The 18,049-nt window shown below is 46.9% G+C and overlaps 1 protein-coding gene across 1 annotated transcript in view; it reads right to left on the minus strand.

Moving 5' to 3' along the window:
• LOC138473115 (solute carrier family 2, facilitated glucose transporter member 9-like) overlaps positions 1 to 18,049 on the minus strand; it is a 369,925-nt gene that overhangs the window by 57,746 nt on the left and 294,130 nt on the right. The window contains exon 10 of the mRNA XM_069611639.1: positions 12,847 to 12,922. Coding sequence (XP_069467740.1) covers positions 12,847 to 12,922 — 76 coding nt within the window. The remainder of the gene's footprint in view (positions 1 to 12,846; positions 12,923 to 18,049) is intronic.

Raw genomic sequence — 18,049 nt, forward strand, 5'->3', positions numbered from 1 at the left:
GCCCACTCAGAGAGGAAGGAAGAAATCTGACCAGGTGGCCGATAGATAGTAGCCACAGTAAGGGAATGGCTAGGGGAGAGAGAGAGCCTGCATACGAGGCATTCAAAAGATGAGTAGGTCTGTGTAGGAGTGACAGAGGCAGGAATCCACTCAGGGAAGATGAGGGCAAAACCCCGCCAGAGCGGTTGGTCCTGGGCGCAGAGAGGATCTTGTAGCAGTCAGGTAGTAGCGTGTCGAAGCTGGTGACAGAGCTGGCCGTGAACCATGTCTCAGTGAAACCGAGGACATTGAGGTCAAGTTCTTCAAGAAGCCGGCAGATATCAGAGGAATGTTTGACAGCAGAGCGAGAGTTAAGAGTGACAATGTGGGGAAGGTTGCCATCCTTGAAGGACTTCCGGGGAGGGGTACAGATCAGAGGTACGCCCTGCGGAGGTGTAGAAGGAGCCCGGGAGGGGGTGGAGAGGGAGGGGGAAGGCAAGGTAGCCAATGGAAGGGGAGGCGGACAGCAGGAAAAGAAAGGAAGTTGATGAGGTGTAGGAAGCTTCTATCAAAGAGGTGAAGGTTGGCCTGAGGGCCTTGGACCAAGACGGTCCCATTAGAGTAAACATTAATGATGAACTTCGATGAATGGAAGGAGGCCAGGAGGGCATCCCAATGGGTGCCACCATTAATGGGAGAAGAGGAGAAAGGACAGAGCACAGAGACCATATGAAGGGTCCATAAGTCAGGTGAATGCACGACAAAGAGGATGTCGGTGAGAGTTTCCTTGGAGGCAGCACTGGTGTAGTTGTCAGCGATAGGGAAGCCTGGGTTGGAGACTAGGACGTCCTTTTTAAACTTCTTCCTACCAGATTTAGTGAGGAGAGCAGGATAGTCAATAGAGAAGCAGTTAGAAAAGATAGGAGAGACCGAGCACCATAGAGTAGTTGGGGGAGGAGGGGGGGGAGACACTTGCGAGAGTAGGCAGACATGATAGCGAGCGGCAATCAAGTTGCTCAATAGGACAGACTCTCAGGGTTAAAGAGCTCACAAATACTGAACTTTAGAACTGGTGAGAAGTCACCTACGTTTGAGAATCATGAAAGGGGAGATAAAAGGCCTAGTTTTCGCAATGCAAAAAATTTAAATACTGATACAGTGCGTATTACCACAGCATGTGGAGAAGCCACCTAAGTTTGAGAATCCTGAGAGGGGAGAAAAAGGTCCAGTTTTCACAGTGCAAAATTTTAATAATCGGAGGAGGAGGCAGGCTGGAAGGCGTGAGGAGGGAGGGGAAAGGCAAGGAGAGGGTCGGGTTAACAGGCGTGGATGCCGGGGGCTGGGGCACTACAAGTCCGCAAAAAAAAACAATTAGGCCCAGGAAGGGTCCGGGACGCACTCACTCACTGTGTGAAGCACGATGGAAGTGGCGCACACACACGGGTGCGGCTGCTACACCAGGAGGCAGGACACACCGTGTCCAATCAGGGAGGAGGAGACAGGCTTGAAGGCGGGAGGAGGGAGGGAGAACACAAGGAGAGGGTCGGGTGAATGAAGCGTGGATGCCAGGGCCTGGGGGCACTACAAGTCCGCAAAAACAACCGCTCTCCTTCCCTCCCAGGCTCTATGCACTGCATTGACCTCCCATTTCACATCTAAACCTTAGGACATCCTGTCCTCACTCTGCTCCACCACCATCTCCACTCCCGGTCCCCTGACTACCTGTGCTCTTTTCCACACCCCCACTCTCCTCCCTCATGCCCAGAGCAGCACCAGATGAGGTCTCTAAAGTTGTCTGCTCTATGAAGGTCTCCTCTGAGCAGGTCCTCCCCTGCTCTTCTAGGACTATCAAGGACTATCAAGGACAATATCGCCTCCCTCCCCCCTGCTCTTGATGACTTCTGTAACCACTCCTCCACTGGTTCTTTACCTCCATCCCTTCCTTCCTTGTGCACCCGTTCGTAAAAAAGCCATCTGCTGACCCGTCCTGCTCGGCTAACTACTGCCCTATCTCCACTACCCTCTTCCCCCTTCCTGGGTAAACTGTTGGAAAAGCTTGTCCACTCCCAACTGAGCTTGTTGGTTGCCTCCACAACCATCAATTTGGAGTCTGGGCATCCAGAGGCATGGAAACTGCTCTTCTGAACAACTGTGAAGACATGCTTGCAAATCTTGACTAACTCTTGCTGTTCTCATTCTCCTCGATCTCTCCTCTGCCTTTGAAACGGGCAACCATTCCATCCTCAACGACTGTGAAACCCTTGGCATCACAAGCCGGACTCACCAACCGTCCTTCCTCACCCTTCCAGTAGCAACTGGGCCCTTTTTCCCTCCACCACCTCACTCACCACCTGCAGCGTCCCTCGCGGCTCCATCCCTTTGCTCTTCAATATCTACTCGCCCATCATACTCACTTGATCCCCTCCTTCTCCTCCTTCTCTCCTAATGTCCATGAGCTATGCAGACGACACAGCTTTCCTTTAAACTTCCCTCTACTACCTCTTCTTCCTCCTCCTCCTCCTCCTCCTCCTCTCTCATCCCGACTGTATGACCGCCATCCAAGCATGGTGTGCAGCCAACGATCTCTGTCTTAATGCCAGTAAGACAGATCCTTCTCGTTGGGACACCTACACCCTGGCTGCCCTACATGGGCCCTCTACCCTCACCATCAAGTGAGGCCAAAAACCTTTGGGTCATCTTCAACTCCGCTCTCTCCTTCATCCCTCACATCTTGGACCTTGCTAAGAAGGCCCACTTCCAGCTTCACCTCAGAGGCATTCTACCTTTCCTTACCTTCCCCCAGAAGCTCAATGTCTCCAGAGCTCTGGTCCTCTCTAGGCTGAACTACTCCAGCCTCTTCCTCAATCCCCCCTCACCTCCCTATGCCCCCTTCAGCTAATCCAGAATAGGGCTGCACGAGTTATCCTTGGCCTCAAACACAGGGACTGTATATCTCTTCCCTAAAATCCCTCCACTGGCTCTTTGCCACTGTGAGGATCAAATGCAAGACCGTCTGCACCATCCACAAGGTTTTCTGGGGCCTGGGACCAGTGGTCTAAGTGAGCGGGAGGAAGTGGGGCTCCTCTACTTTTTGAAAGTTTAACTGTTCCTATACTTTTTTTTTTTATCAACTTTGTTTATTTCTCAGCAGCATAAGTTACGAACATTCATATATTAAGGAACATCAAACATAATGTCGCCAGAATTCTTCCCGCCGTTTGCCCCCCCATCACGGGTGCAGTCTGCTGCTGAATTTTAACTATTACAACTGCTCCCCCTTTATTGCCCCCCCCCGCCACAGTAACATTTGGGTGGAGTATAGCATCTTCTTCCGACCTCCCAGGAGGTCCTTTTGGGCTCAGTCCTTCTCGCAATTAAAGTACCCCCAATCATAAAATAGAAACATTGCACAGTAACCTAGGTTTGAAATACATCTGTTCCCGGTCGTCCATGAACTCATGAAGCAGCATCCAGGTGGTAACATATTTCGTGTAGGAGCCATAGGCCATTGCTGTCACCTTCTCCATGGCCATGACCCCCCCCCCCAAAGCCTCACCCACCACGCGGCCACTACCGGCCCCGGTTTATTCTTCCATGCCTGCTCTAGGGGTATCCTTGCCACGCTCAGCATGTGGCGGCAGTTGTATCCCGGTTACCTCTTATATGGCTTAGGACCTCCTTTCAGTAGATCTCCACCACTGGACACGTCCACCACATATGGATTAAATCCCCGGGTTGTCCATAGCCCCTCCAGCATTACATCGGATAGTCTGGATTGATGGAGCGCATTCGTCGTGGTGTCATGTACCAGCGTAATCAAAGCTTGTATGCCCCCTCTTTAATAGAAGTGCATTTAGAGACCCTAGCGCTGCGGTGCCATACATGACCCCATGACTTCCCGGAGATGGGCCTTCCCACGTCCAAAGCCCATTTTTGCATATATGGGAGAATTTCCTCCGGGTCCGCCTCCGCCATCAACCGGTACAATCTTGATACCACTTTCTCGACCTATACTTTTATTTTTAAAAGAAACCGTTCCAGAAGGGTTTTGTTTTCAAATGAAAGTGTAGGAAGAACTTGCACTGAACGGGGCCTTAAAACAGCAGGTGCATGTGTTTGGAGGTTTGTATTGTGTGTGGGCAGCCAGCAGGGAACATGGTTCCACCACTACTTTTTGTACACTTCAACCACTGCCTGGGACCATGCTATCCCCAACTTTACCTCCCCAAATACTCCCATGCTAGAGCCCTTCGCTCCTCCAATTCTTTGTCAAACGTTTCTCCAAGCAGAGAGTGGGGGCAGAGGCTCGTCCTCCTTCTCCTTTTGGAACAGCCTCCCTGCCCCTCTCAGAGGTGAGCCAGACCTCCTTAAATTCCAGAAAAATCTAAAAACCTCTGCTTTTCTCTACCCCTTTCCATTTGTTGCCAACCACCCCACTGGAACGGAGACTGGTGGCCTGGTCCTCATGCATCACACAGGTTAGCAGGCCCTCTACCAAGTCGATACAAGCACCCAATGCACTGCCCCCTGCGTGCCCCGGCTTGACCGCTGTGCACCCCAATCTTTAGATTTGTCCGCCCAAGCACTTAGCCTGAGGCCTCCTCCTTGGCTCCCCTTGGCACTTCCCTCCCCGACACCCACCAGCACTTGTCCATCCCCCCACCCATCCCCATCGCTTGCACTTCTCTCCTCTGCACTTGCACAGCTGAATGCCACAAGGCCTAGTAGGACCACAAATATATATTTGCTGTTTTGCCAGGGTTATTAATTCCCCTTGTTCCCTCCCCATTTAGCCTTGTGGCACCTTGAAACACAATTCTGTTGTATAGGCGCCTAACAAATGCTCAATAAATAAACTCCCTATTCTTGGACTGTATGCTTTATTCATCCAACATCTCCATGGACTGCTGTACTGTGGCTTTTTAAACAGACTGTCTTGTTGTATAGCTCATGCAGGTTTCTCCATAGGGGACATGGTTAAAAAAGAAACATGCAAGTCATTGCCAAATTCTAAATCAAAAAGGCATTTGGTGAAGCGCATAGCTACGATCGTTTTGTGTTTCAATACCCTTTTCATTTATTCTTTCAAGCACTGGGGAAAAGGTTAGTGAGGAGGTTGCACTATTTCTATGGACTTGCACAGTAACTGTCATTCCTTCCTTTCATCCACCTTCAGGCAGGCCCAGGTCCATCGGCGCAGTACAGTGTATCCTACTGCAGGCAGAGAGTCTAATGTTCATCATCCATGCTAGTTCCTGGTGCTCCTACACTGCACAGCAAACCTGTTGGTACAGTCATCTTCGATCCACCTCAGAGCTGCTGCAGTTACATAGGACATGGAAGGGGGGGGTTCAAAACAATGGTCAACTACATCAAGTCCTGATGAGCTTATCCTCATGGTGTAGTGTGTGTGAGCATGTGCACCTGCATGTTCTTTCAGCTTACAAGATTGCGTGCATCCACCTACAATGGACGGAAGATTATGCAAAGGCAAGAATCTTGCTTGCATGGTTTCTATACATATCAGTCTGTGCATGGCTGCCTGTATAAGTACATTGGTGGGTGTGCATGTGTACCTAGATGCTGTGGATGTAGTAGGGACACCTGTCCTAATACAAACCTTGCATATGGTGGTCAATAACAGTCATTATGGCGGTAAGAACATTCCTTATGGTGGTATTGAACCCGAGGGGGCTCTAAAATGAGGTGGCGCTCTTGTGGGAAGGATGGAGATGCATACATTACTCAAACATCACTAATAAGGTCGACTCAAGAAGTTGGCAAGGTGTACGCTGTTTTATTAACAATTATCTAAAACAAGGAGTACAACAGACATAGACTGACGTCTCATTGCAAATTCTCTCCGATTTACATAAAAAACATCTTTTATAACTAACATTTGTCATCATTGACGTCATACTACGTGGCAAACTGTAAAACCTTATGTGGGGCTCTGGTTGGGTAACAGGAACATCTACATATATTTTCTATGGGGCTTGAAGTTGCGATTGGGTCTCTACTGTAAGGTGGGCAACTAAGCCCTCCTCTAGTGCAAGTCATCTTCATCGTCACAAAATACAAGCCGATCTATTGGATCCCAAACTATAGGGCTCTTTGATACGTGGCTCTCTATGGATTGGTTGGCACACTTGTACCCTTCTGGAATATTCCACTCGCTGGCAGCGCGCAAACTGGTACTCCAGGTGCTGGTGGGTTTGGTCTTGACCATACCTCCCCAACCAATTAGCCCAACATCTCCCATCACTTTTACTTTAAAATCGGCATTTTTTAAAAATGGTATTAAAACAACTAGAACTTGGCACTCATTGTCTCTCAGCTACACATATCAGCAGGAGCTTGGCTCGTCTCATGTCCATTTAAAGGATGCAATTAATACAACCAGCTCTCGGCTGCACTGGCCTTCTTGACGCTGGGCCAGACAAGCCTCCTTGATTCTTTCTTGTTTGTCAGTTACTGTTAACTGCAACACATTTCAGGCTTCCTACTCCTGAAATCCCAGTTTGCTAAAACACGATGTGGAACATTCATATTTCTTATGCTTACATATACCTTGGCGGCACCGCCTGCAGTCTATATACTAAGTATAGCTAGCTTCTATGATCACAGTCTACTTGTGTTGCTGGCTCTGTAGAATTATAAACGGTTTTGCGTTTTCTTCTGTGCTCTTCACACGTGTAATCTTCGTTTTACACGTAACAGGTTACTCGATTCTTTACTTCGTCACTAGATCCTATATGTTCTCTTTACATTCTCCACTAGTATCTCTTCTCAGTGTGTCACATTGCATCATGCGACGTCACCAGTCTGCTGTTTCATTCATCCTCGCCTGCTCTTCAGGGATCTTACCTAAGAGGCTTGGCTTTCTCAACAGATACTTTGCTTCAAAGGCTGCTTGTGTTATTGGCATTATTACAGGTGTCGCCTTCGTCACTATCGCTGGTTCCCAACATATAGGGATGTTAGGGGCGAGGCTTCTAGTGGAGGCTTTTGGCTCCTCCTCTACAGTAGTACCGATCATTATGGTATTTGCATTTCATGACACTACCTGGAAAGTTAATGAGCACTCGCGCATGTTCCTGGGATATTACAGGCATACAAGGGAATAGCATGGAATTAACTTACCTAAACTGCATTATCTAGCTCAATGGGTGACAATACGGGACATGTGGGAGCACTTGGGAACATTTATGTCGAAGTCTGGGCATTTGATGGCTGTATTCACATGGATAAACATACCGCAATACTCTGCCTACAATTGAAGCAGCTAGGCACCATTTCATTGTAGGAGTAAATGGGAATAGGACAGCAAAATCTGCCCTACTGGAGTAGCTGGGCCCATGGTGGCAATAATAGTGCCTATGATGCAGTCCATTGGCACATTAGTATGCACCTACATTTATGATGCTTGTAGCTAGGTACAAGGCTACATGCCACTTGCATCCAGGGCTGGAGCCCCGCAACATTAGCAGCCGTGCCCTGCCCTCAGCTGCACGGGCCTCCGCTCTACTGCAGGAGCAGCTGGAGCCCGTATTGATCACTGCCACTGGTGCCTGCAACCCTGCTGGGCCGTTGAAAAAAATACAAGTAAACTGCATTTATTTGTTGCATTTACTCATGTAAAGGCACGATTGCCTTTTATATGCCTGATTTCACCTACGACCATCTTCCCGACGTCGTGCCACGAGGAACAGTCCTTGTCCCCATTGCATCTGAATCTAAGATGGCCGCCGCTCGCCTTTGTTGATTCTGGTTGCCTAGCAACCTACGTGAGCCCACGGCTATAGACCGAGAGGTAAGCCGGAGGCGGAAGCCGGCCTACCTCGACGAAGGCCCATGCAGACTAAGGCCCCTCCTGTCTGCCCCTGTCCGTCACTGCGCGGGACACTGGCCTGCTGCATCCCGGCCCCCACAAGCCCGAAAAATCTTCCCCTACCATCATCAATGACTTCCTAACACAGGCAAAGGACTAACGAATGAACACCTGCACCTGATTTCCAGGACTCTCACAGACAACAATGCTCCCGGTCATACCTATGCTGGAGGCAATATAACCGTAAATCACACACGCCTACTCTCTAAATCCGCCATAAGACTTGCCCACCGCACCCTCAGTCTTTTACATCGAGCAACAGTCAATGCTAAATGCTCCCATCCCATGTAATCCACGTTTTTCCCTCATAGCCAATACTGTGTATCTGCATTTTTCCCTCTTGGCCAATACTGTGTAATCTGCATAGGGTTAGCGAACCCACATACAGTATGAACCCCCCGCCCTTCTATGCCTGCCTTGTAAGCGTACTACTCACCCTAATGACCACACCACAGCCCTATAGCCTAGAGCCTAACCACCATCACCAAATCGCCACCAGTCGCCCTCTCACGATGGACCTCCTGCCCAACCACTCACACACTCCAAAAAACACACCAGGAACTCTGATACCTAACCTTAGCCGTTAACTAGACAGACTCAGAACCCGCACCTCTCCTATCCACTACCAAGCCACCCCTACACACATACCACACAGAAACTACCGATTTAGCTCACGCACCACCAAAATGAACACACGCCACCACCGTGACAATACTTTCATATGCCAGAGCACCAAGCAAACACCTACCACACCTAGCGGCCGCTCCTACTCTCTACGTATCACTGTACCCAAACCAGAAGCTCCTACCATACCCACGATGAACACTTGCCCCACACTTTACAAGTGTGCCCTAATCAATGTACGATCACTCAATGCCCACGCCCTAGAAATAAATGACCCAATAACCACCCATAACTTAGACATTCTCGCTATCACAGAGAGCTGGCTTAACAAAGTTTCCTGCCCAGCCATCACACTAGCTCTACCACAAGGGTATGCCATTCTTAGACAAGATAGGACTGCCAAAAAAGGAGAGGGGGTAAGCCCTTATTCACAAAGACACACTTTCTGTAAGAACCGTACCCCACCAAGAGGAAGGAAATGTCAACATTCTGTCAGTCAAGCTAGCACTCTCACCAAATAGCACAATAAATATTCAAACCATTTACCGTCCACCTGGCACCACCACCAATTTCATAAATCAAGTCAATCATCTTCTAGGAAACAATATAAAAAAATCCACCAAATCTCTACTTATAGGAGACCTTAACCTAGGATTCAACGACCCCAAGGACAAAACTGCTATCTCTCTAGCCAAAGACCTCCATGACCTAGGCTTCTACCAAAAGATCACTTCACCTACTCACTCAAAAGGACGCATCCTATATTGGATCTTAGACCACAATTGTAACACAACCATCACGTTCAATATTAGCCTCCCATGGACAGACCACAACCTTCTCCTATTCAACATCCCGGTCTCAATAAGCACTAACGTGCCTACCGCAGCACCGGCGACCTTAGCCAGAAGTGCCAAAAAACTCACTGTGGACAATGTCAGTGCACTCCTTAATCTGCCATGCTTAGCACCCCCGTTCTCCACAAACCCTAACATCCTTGCAGAAATATACAAAGACACCATCACAATGGCTGTCAACACCACTGCCCAATTGGAAATGAAAAAAGAGAAAAAGTCATTCCACTTCAATTCCTGGTTCACAGAGGAACTCCAAACTCTGCGCAAAGACAAACGTCAGGCACTCAACAACTGGCAGTGTAACCCTGATGACACCACAAAATGTAACTTCAAAGCCATAGCTAAAAAATACAAAGATGCCATCTTGCTTGCTAAATCTGAAGCCTACAACCACCGTACCTCCGCTGCCAAATCCCACTCTAAAGAACTCTTCAGTATCTTTAAAGAATTAACCGTACCACCTACCTGCCCTGACGAGATCGTCAAAGACAAGGCATGGTGCACAGGCATACAATCAGTCATGCTTGCAAAAATAAACCTCCTCCAAAAGAAGATATCCCACCACTTCAATACCCTACCTAAGCAAAGCACACATGCACAGACTAATCCAAGTGTAAAAACAAGCAACATGCCCAAATTCGCCCTCACTGAAATCTCCGAAGCTGAGGTCATTGACATCTTAAGACACCTCAAACCCTCGCAATGTAAGGGTGATGTATGCCCCCCTAAAATCATCAAAGACTGCGCAGAACCGCTCGCCCCGCTCCTCACGGCATTCATCAATGCATCTTTCAAAACGGGCATAGTCCCAGACAGCCTTAAAGAGGCCTGGGTGCGCCCTCTCAAAAAAAAAAAAAAAAACACGCTAGACCCTGCTAATCCCAACAACTACCGACCCATTACAACAGTCCCATTCCTCCTGAAAATACTTGACAAGGTCGCCCACAAACAGATTCCACTTTACCTTGAATCAAACGCAATCCTAGGAAAAAGACAATCTGGGTTCCGCAAGGGACACGGAACTGAAACCGCCCTTCTAGACCTAAAAAACAAAATCACCAACATCCTGGACAAAGGCAAGCCTGCTCTCCTCCTTCTCCTTGACCTTTCAGCCGCGTTTGATCTGGTAAATCACACCACACTCAACACACACCTGACACATGCTGCACATTTCTCTAAGGACACAGTGCCTTGGGTAACTTCGTTCCTAGAGGGCAGAGCTATGAAAGTATTCTCTAACAGCTCATGCAGCACCCTCCATAATCCACTGTGGGGTCCCACAAGGTTCCTGTACTGCCCCCCACGCTCTATAATCTTTTTACCAAACCTCTCTTTGATAAACTAGATGCACTAGGGATCACTTACACTAACTATGCTGACGACACGCAGGTTCTCCTTCCCCTGACGGGGAATTATCATCAAAACGCCACTAATTTACAGCAAATCTACTCCACCATACAAGCAAGGATGGCTACTAATGGCCTCTGCTTTAACGGGGACAAAACCAAAATACTTATTCTAGGCCAGAAATCCACACTCTCCAACCTTAACCCGCTGTACCTCAACATAGATAACTGCATCATCCAAGTTCTATCTTCGGTCAAAACACTAGGGGTGCATATAGACGCTACCTTATATATGGACAAACAAGTCAGCACGATAGTCTCGGCCTCCGCACTGAGAACTAAACTCACCAATGCCATAAAACCATTCCTACCTAAGGACAACTGCCTCTCCATCGCCATAGCAACCATAGGAGCCAAATTAGATTACTGTAATGCACTCCTAACCGGCACATCTAAAAATAAAAAAAACTAGCTAGGCTCCAAACAACTCAAAACAACACTATTAGAGCAGCCCTCAGCATACCGAAAAGAGATCACATCACACAAGCCAGGAAGACAGCGCACTGGCTCCCCGTCAAGGACCGTATCTCCTTCAAAATTCTCACAACCACGCATAAATCCATCAACCGCTCAGCTCCCTCTTACCTATCTGACACATTATGTAAAACTCAATCCACCAGACCGATCAGATCTCAATACAATAATCAACTAACTATACCACGCATCAATAGAACTAAGGCAGGAGCCATTGGCTTCCCCTTCCTCGCACCCAAGCTTTGGAACTCTCTGCCCACTGACCTCAGAGGTGAAACATCTCTTCTCCTTCCGCAAAAAACTCAAAACCGCCCTTTTCCACTAACATTGTTCACCTGGTTCTCCTGCTGCTCAAATGCATGTTGTAACTAAAGAATAATATCGTCCAATGTAACACCAACGGACTTGAACTGTATGTAACTAAGTATAAGCAACACTAACAAGCGCCACGATGCCTCCGCTCTGCTGTGCGATCAACAAATGTGAATAAATAACCTTGTATAACCGTACAAGGTCACAACTGGTCCTCCAAGTATGCCTTCCCAGTGTCTTCAACCCTTGTCGCTTCCTTTTGTGTTTCTTGCCAGTAACCCTTCCCCCATCTTTCTGCTGAATGAAACAGTTTCTCATGCACCAGCTTTGAAAATAAAATGCGTTAATTTGCTGCCCTTTCAGGGAAGAGGTGGGCTTAGTGAAATTGACAAAGGGTTAGACATTGGTGCAATCAAGCAGGTCTACTGGCCAGCATCAGGGAGTCTTACACTGCTAAAATGCGGACCCCTTGAAAAGGCACCTTTTGTGGGCTGCAGATGAAGCAGTTTTCGAATGGGGCCATTGTTGTGTGTTCTGGATATTCAAACTATAGATTTTGACCAACTTCAGCAACTTAGAAGCAACCCATGTAGTTGCGGTGGGGTTTGAGAGGCATGGTCGATGTGGCCCCAGCTGTACTGGCTCCAGAAAATCTAGACTGCAAAGCTATAGACAATTTTAGAGAGACACGCCTGTGCTCTCATCCCCCCCCCACCCTGCTCCTCTCAAATCCAGGGCGCTACTGGGCCTACCAAGCCAATGCTTGCCCTGTTGTGGCAGTGCCTGGCCATTAGATGGGTAACACCTGCTTTGTATGACAATAACGGATTAACGATTGGATTATGTAGAACTTGTGGCACTCTCTGGGACAATGTAACGTGAAATAGGATGCAATGTGTTAGCATGTCGGGGTAGTTAAATAATTGGGCCCGAGGTGTCACCAAGGAGAAAGACAATGAGGATGCGCTTGGCTCTATGAATTTAGCAGTTCCCATCACAATATGCTCCCCATTATTCTCCCACTGTAGCTCAGCCATGATCGGCCCTGCATTCCTTCCATGTTCTTGTCCCCATGGTGTTCTTTTCACCTGCACCCCGCACCAGTTTTGCACTAGGATAGAAGATTTTCACTTTACAAAAGACAAAACCATGGTCTCTGAAGGCTTGTGTTTTTTTTTTCCACTCAAGGATATTATGTACGTCTATGTAAAAAAGGATGAGCAATCTCGTCCTTGGCACTTAAGAGGTTAAAGTTGGCGAAAAAAGAAAAACAGGGCAATGATGAGAAAAAACATTTTCTGCTTACCTGGTCCTATGCAGAAACCTGCAATAATCCCAATGACGCAGGCAACACTGACATAGCGCATCCAAGGTGCCTTGTCCTACAAGAAGGCAGAACAGAAAGGGATTTAGTGCTGCTTTACTGTAATTAACATTCACCAGCTATCTCAGAATAGGCTAAAACCACATGAAGGAAAGGTCAGCTGGGTGAGAAACGGTTGGATGCAATGGGAAGCAATGCAATTATAGCAAACTTTAAACCATCCCCAAACTTCTCATTCTGAACATTGCTACCAGGTCCTTACCCCCACAAACACTTGCAAAACAAAAATTAATGAATGTAAAAAACAACAAATGCCACTGCCACCCAGGTTCGGACTGGACTGTAAAAATGTCTCGGGAACCAATGAAAAAGTGGGCCACAGTTGCAAATGGCTATTAATTCCTTTTCTGACACTGTTTCAGTAGTACCCAAGGGTGAGTTTATGTTGATAAAATGGGATGCAAATTGTGCATTTTAAAGAATATTTATTCAGCAACACTGGTCAAAACTACTAGCCGCATAGTGAACTGATCAAACTGGCCCAAATTGGCAAAACATTTGTCCACTTTGACCTAAAAACTGACCCACACCAGCATTTTGTGTTTTTGTTCAGCCATGGTTTTGGAGGTAGTGTTGGGTTTGAGTAGTGCATGATTTACACAAAGTGTTGCAAATCTATAGCACATCTGGGAAATCAGAGCACCTGGAGAGAAAGTAATTTGCTCGAGATCACAATTTGCGTTGATGGGAAGGCTTGTATTAGAACCCATGCCAGCGCATTTTCCCAGTCTACAAATTAGCTTCTTGACCACACCTTGTAACCGACTGTATGGAATGATTATTTATAAATCTCAAATCGCATAATTTGTGATAGTAAAGGCTTCAATTAGGAGCATAAATGTCAATACTTTACTTGTTCACGTACAGTTGGTCAATGTTACTAGCGCAACTTATGGGTAAGATTACTCAAAGATCTTACAACAACACACTGTTATATACTGTTAAGTTGTTACTGTGGTGGGCAAGAGTATTGCTTTTGCTGTTCTTATTGTGAAAAACTAGAGGGTCTTTTACAACCTAGTCCCTGGGGATCCCGTATTCAGGTGGCCAAGGAAATGCCATCGCTTTTGGATCCCGATCCTGGGGGTGGACAAGCGAGGGAGGATCACCTGGGTAGGGGGTCCTCGGGGAGTGGGGAGAAGCACCCGATGGTGAGACACTTTTTTCATAACCCATCTAACCGCTATCCCCGTTTATTTGATGGGAAACTAGAGCCCTCATAATTCCTCCCCACTTTACATTGACAACACTACGGAGCCGAGGAATGAGGCCAGAAATATTACCTCTGCTGACTTTCAATGGGCTCTGTTCCTGTAATGAGGGCAGGCAGAGTCAGGCATGTCATCTTAACTATACACACATCTGCCACTTGTTAATACTCCCTCTCAGGATAAAAGGTGGCATGCTCAGGCACACTGAGGGAGGCTTGGTACGACAAGGAACAGCTCTTGCAGGGTTAATGCGAACCAGGTGATGGAAGTTGGAAGTCCAAGGGGGTGATCGGTAGTTGCGGAGATATAATGCCCAGTGAGAATTCCACACTTTCTGGAAGCCGTAAATGTTCCGAGACTGAAACCGAGTGACCGAAAGATAGAAACCTTCAAGGTGCTTGAAAGCGGACCGCAACCCTCCAGGGTGAACAACAGAGTTGGGGAGGAGCAGAGGAGGCATTGGTAATGGCCTTGACTGCTGCATGAAGAATATTGATGAAAGAAAAAACAATTAACACAACCTTAACATGACCGCTGAGTTATCGAAGGCAACAAAAGCTCGGTTTGTGTTAAAAGCAAAAGTGACTAACTCAAAAGTTGAAGGTTTGATCATGTGTCAATAAAACGCGTAATGGAAAGGACAATTGCTGAATTGTAAAAGGAATGGATACAAAGTAAGAGTGGTCCTCTGAGGTGAAATTGCACATTCAAAATATTTGTGAAATGTTCTGAGTTGAAGTGTATTACGAGAACCAAAAGGCAAGAAAGTAACCGCAATCCCGAAAGAAAGTTGAATACGTGAAAAGAAAACTATGTGAACTCTAAATATGGTAAGAGGGCAAAGTATATGAACTTTGAAAGAGGCCAAGAGGGCAAACTAAAGAGAATAATAAACTACAAGTAGCAAGCAGTATTGGTGTTGCAAGATAAGGATGAATGTGGATTGTAGAATTGTTTAAAGAGAGGTCGAAGTGGTCATGCAGGGGCCTATGTACAATTCTTGCAGTTTCAAAAGTCTTCGACAGGGAAAAGTCACCCAAGACAAAACGTGGGCAAGGGAACCCCCATGAAGAGAAAGACAGGGTGGAGCCCGGCAGAGGGAAGCATGTGCAGAATTGTGAGAAATTGAGAAAGTGAATGTGAAAAGAAAGGCAGGCTCGTGCCTGGCGGAGGGAAGCCTGCGTTGAATTGTGGTAAAGTAAAGGTCAAAAGTGGAACTGTGTTTTTATGACAAGGCGGACGAAGCCTAAGGAAGTGATTTAACTACCAGAAGCTTGAACCACAAGCCTGAACTGTGAATTGTACCAGTAAGCAAAGTGTGCAAGACAGATAGAACTGTACCATCTACTTATCCTTTTTTAAGAAACTCGATAAGACCCTGTGGTGCAGAACGTGGGTAAGGGAATTATTTAAGCCATTCTGACATTTCTTTTGAGACTATTTTCTTTTTGTATTCCCTCAACACATTTGTCATTTTTAGAAGGAGGGCAAGGTTAGTTTTTTTTAGTATAGGCATTTTGATTTTAACTAGACTGACTTGGACTTGTTTGGTATTTGTTATTTGTTTAATGTTCGAGACTACTCCCATTCTAGAGTTAGGGGCAGTTAAGAATTCTGCCAACCCAACCAAAACACCAAATATAGGTTTTTGAAACTTATGTATTGTGTCCGTCTACTATTGATACCATGCCTTCCTTGCATTATAAGGGATACGTAACTCACCGTAATCGTATTTCTGGTGCTTGTATCTGCCTAGAGTCACATGCTCTGCATAGTCTAACATCTAGCGGAAGTCGCAGAGTATTACAAACAATGTTTTCGAAACTCAAAAACAGACACTGACAGGGCATGATTGGTAATACTATCCCTAGTGTGATGTGGACTGTACCCATTGTCCTTCACACGTCGAGGACCCTGAGATTGTTTGTTTCCGACATGAGATTGCACGAATTATAGCGGGAGTACAAAAGCAGAAACAGTGATAACCCAGAAAACCTCTATGCACCTCTACTTCAGTAGTGGAGGAAGGGTGGGCATATGTGAATCTAAGCAGATACAATCACCGGCAATACAATTCCAGTGAGTAATGTATCCCTTCTGGAGCTTGTGGATCTCCTTAGATCACATGCTCTGGATTGATGAGCGAGCAGTATCTGGAGAAGGAGGTGGGAAGTTAGAAGGTACAGTGGCAAAGAGGTTTTTACAACCACTTGTCCCACCTGTGAATCTGCCTTAGAATGTTTGTCAAAGCAGCAATGCTGCGTGAACGTATGGATGGAACTCCATGTAGCAGCCTTGCATGGACGTTTGCAATGAAAACTAAGGTAGCCCCTGTACCTCTGGTAGAGTGTGCCCTTCTGGGAAAAGGTAGAACCTTTTTGGATAGGGAATAGAGTTGTATGCATTTGACGGATCTGGAGATGGCACTTTTTGATATGTGATCACATTTTCTACCAGGCGCTATGGAGACAAAGAGTTGGTCTGTCTTTCTTAGGGGTTTGGTTTTGTTCACATAGTACAAGACCAACCTATGTACATCCAGTGTATGGATGCTTCTTTCTGCTGAGTTTGATGGACTCTGAAAGAAGGTGGGAAGTTCTATGAAGTGGTTTACATCATGGAACTTTGAAATGAAATTTGGTAAAAACATAGGGTGTTTTCGGAGTACAACCGTGTCATTGTGTACAATGAACAAGGGGTCTTGTACGGACAAAGCCTGTAGCTCACTTACTCGTTTTATGGAGGGGATAGCTACCAGGAATGCCGTTTTATTGGTGAAATGCTGGCCTTGTGCATAGGCTCAAAGGGCAGACACATGAGCTTGGAAAGCACAACATTAAGATCCCAACCCGGGGGTGGGTTGGAATTTGGGGTACAGCCTCTTTACCCCTTCCAAGAATGCCTTAATGACAGGGACTTTCTACCAGGACACCTTGTTCTTTGAAGTTGTGTAAGCCGATTGGGTGGCCAGGTGAACTTTTAAGAAATTAAATACTAGGCCAGAGTCTAGTGAGTTAAGCATGTATTGTAGAATATTAGCTGGAGAACACTCTAATGTGCTTAATGATTGTGATGTGCACCATATCACAAATCCTTTCCACTTATTAAAATAACAGTGCCTGGTGTTGGGTTCTTGTGCCTCTTAAAGGCTAGCCATGCTCCTAGTGGCCAAACTATGACTTCAGGAGCCAAGCTGCCAAGTTCATGGATTGTGGGCGTGGGTGGAAGTATGCCCCTTTGTGTTGCATCAGCATGTTGTATGGGCACGGGCGCTTGATTGGGGTGCAATTTGCCGGTTTGAGCAGGTGTGGAATCCAAGGCTGTCTCGCCCACATAGGAGCAACCAGGATCCCAGTTACTCATCCCTAGTGCATCTTGTGCACTATCCTGCTGAGGAGTGGTGTCGGGGGGCAGGAGGTGTGGGGAGAAGAAGTGTAAGCAAATTGCCCTGACCAGCTCATCCACAGGGTGTTCTCCTTGGACCCTTGTTGGGGAAACCTGGATATGAAGTCTGGGCATTGTGCATTTTGCTTTGTGGTGAACAAGTCTAATGGGGGGTGACCCCAAAGTGAAAATATTGTGTCTACGCTATTTCTGTTGAGTTGCACTCGTGTTCTTCTGGCAGTGGGTTTCTGCTTAAGAGTGTCTGCCAGAGAATTGAGTCCCCCTGGAATGTGTTGAGATGTTAGGAACAGTTCCGCTTGAATGCCCACTTCCATATTTTTTGGGATAGCTTGGACAGAGCGTGTGCGCCTCTGCTTGTTCAGATAAAACATGGCAGTGGTGCTGTCTGTGAGGACCTGCAACGTCTGACCCTGTAGATGTTGCTGAAAGGCCTGAAGCACTTTGAGAACTGCCAAGAGCTCCAGGAAGTTAATAAGTCTCTGGGCAGTAGCGTGTGTCGAATGTCCGCG

This window comes from Ambystoma mexicanum, chromosome 8, assembly GCF_040938575.1.
Source record: "Ambystoma mexicanum isolate Mex_15411 chromosome 8, UKY_AmexF1_1, whole genome shotgun sequence".
In the NCBI taxonomy this organism is placed as follows: Eukaryota; Metazoa; Chordata; class Amphibia; order Caudata; family Ambystomatidae; genus Ambystoma; species Ambystoma mexicanum.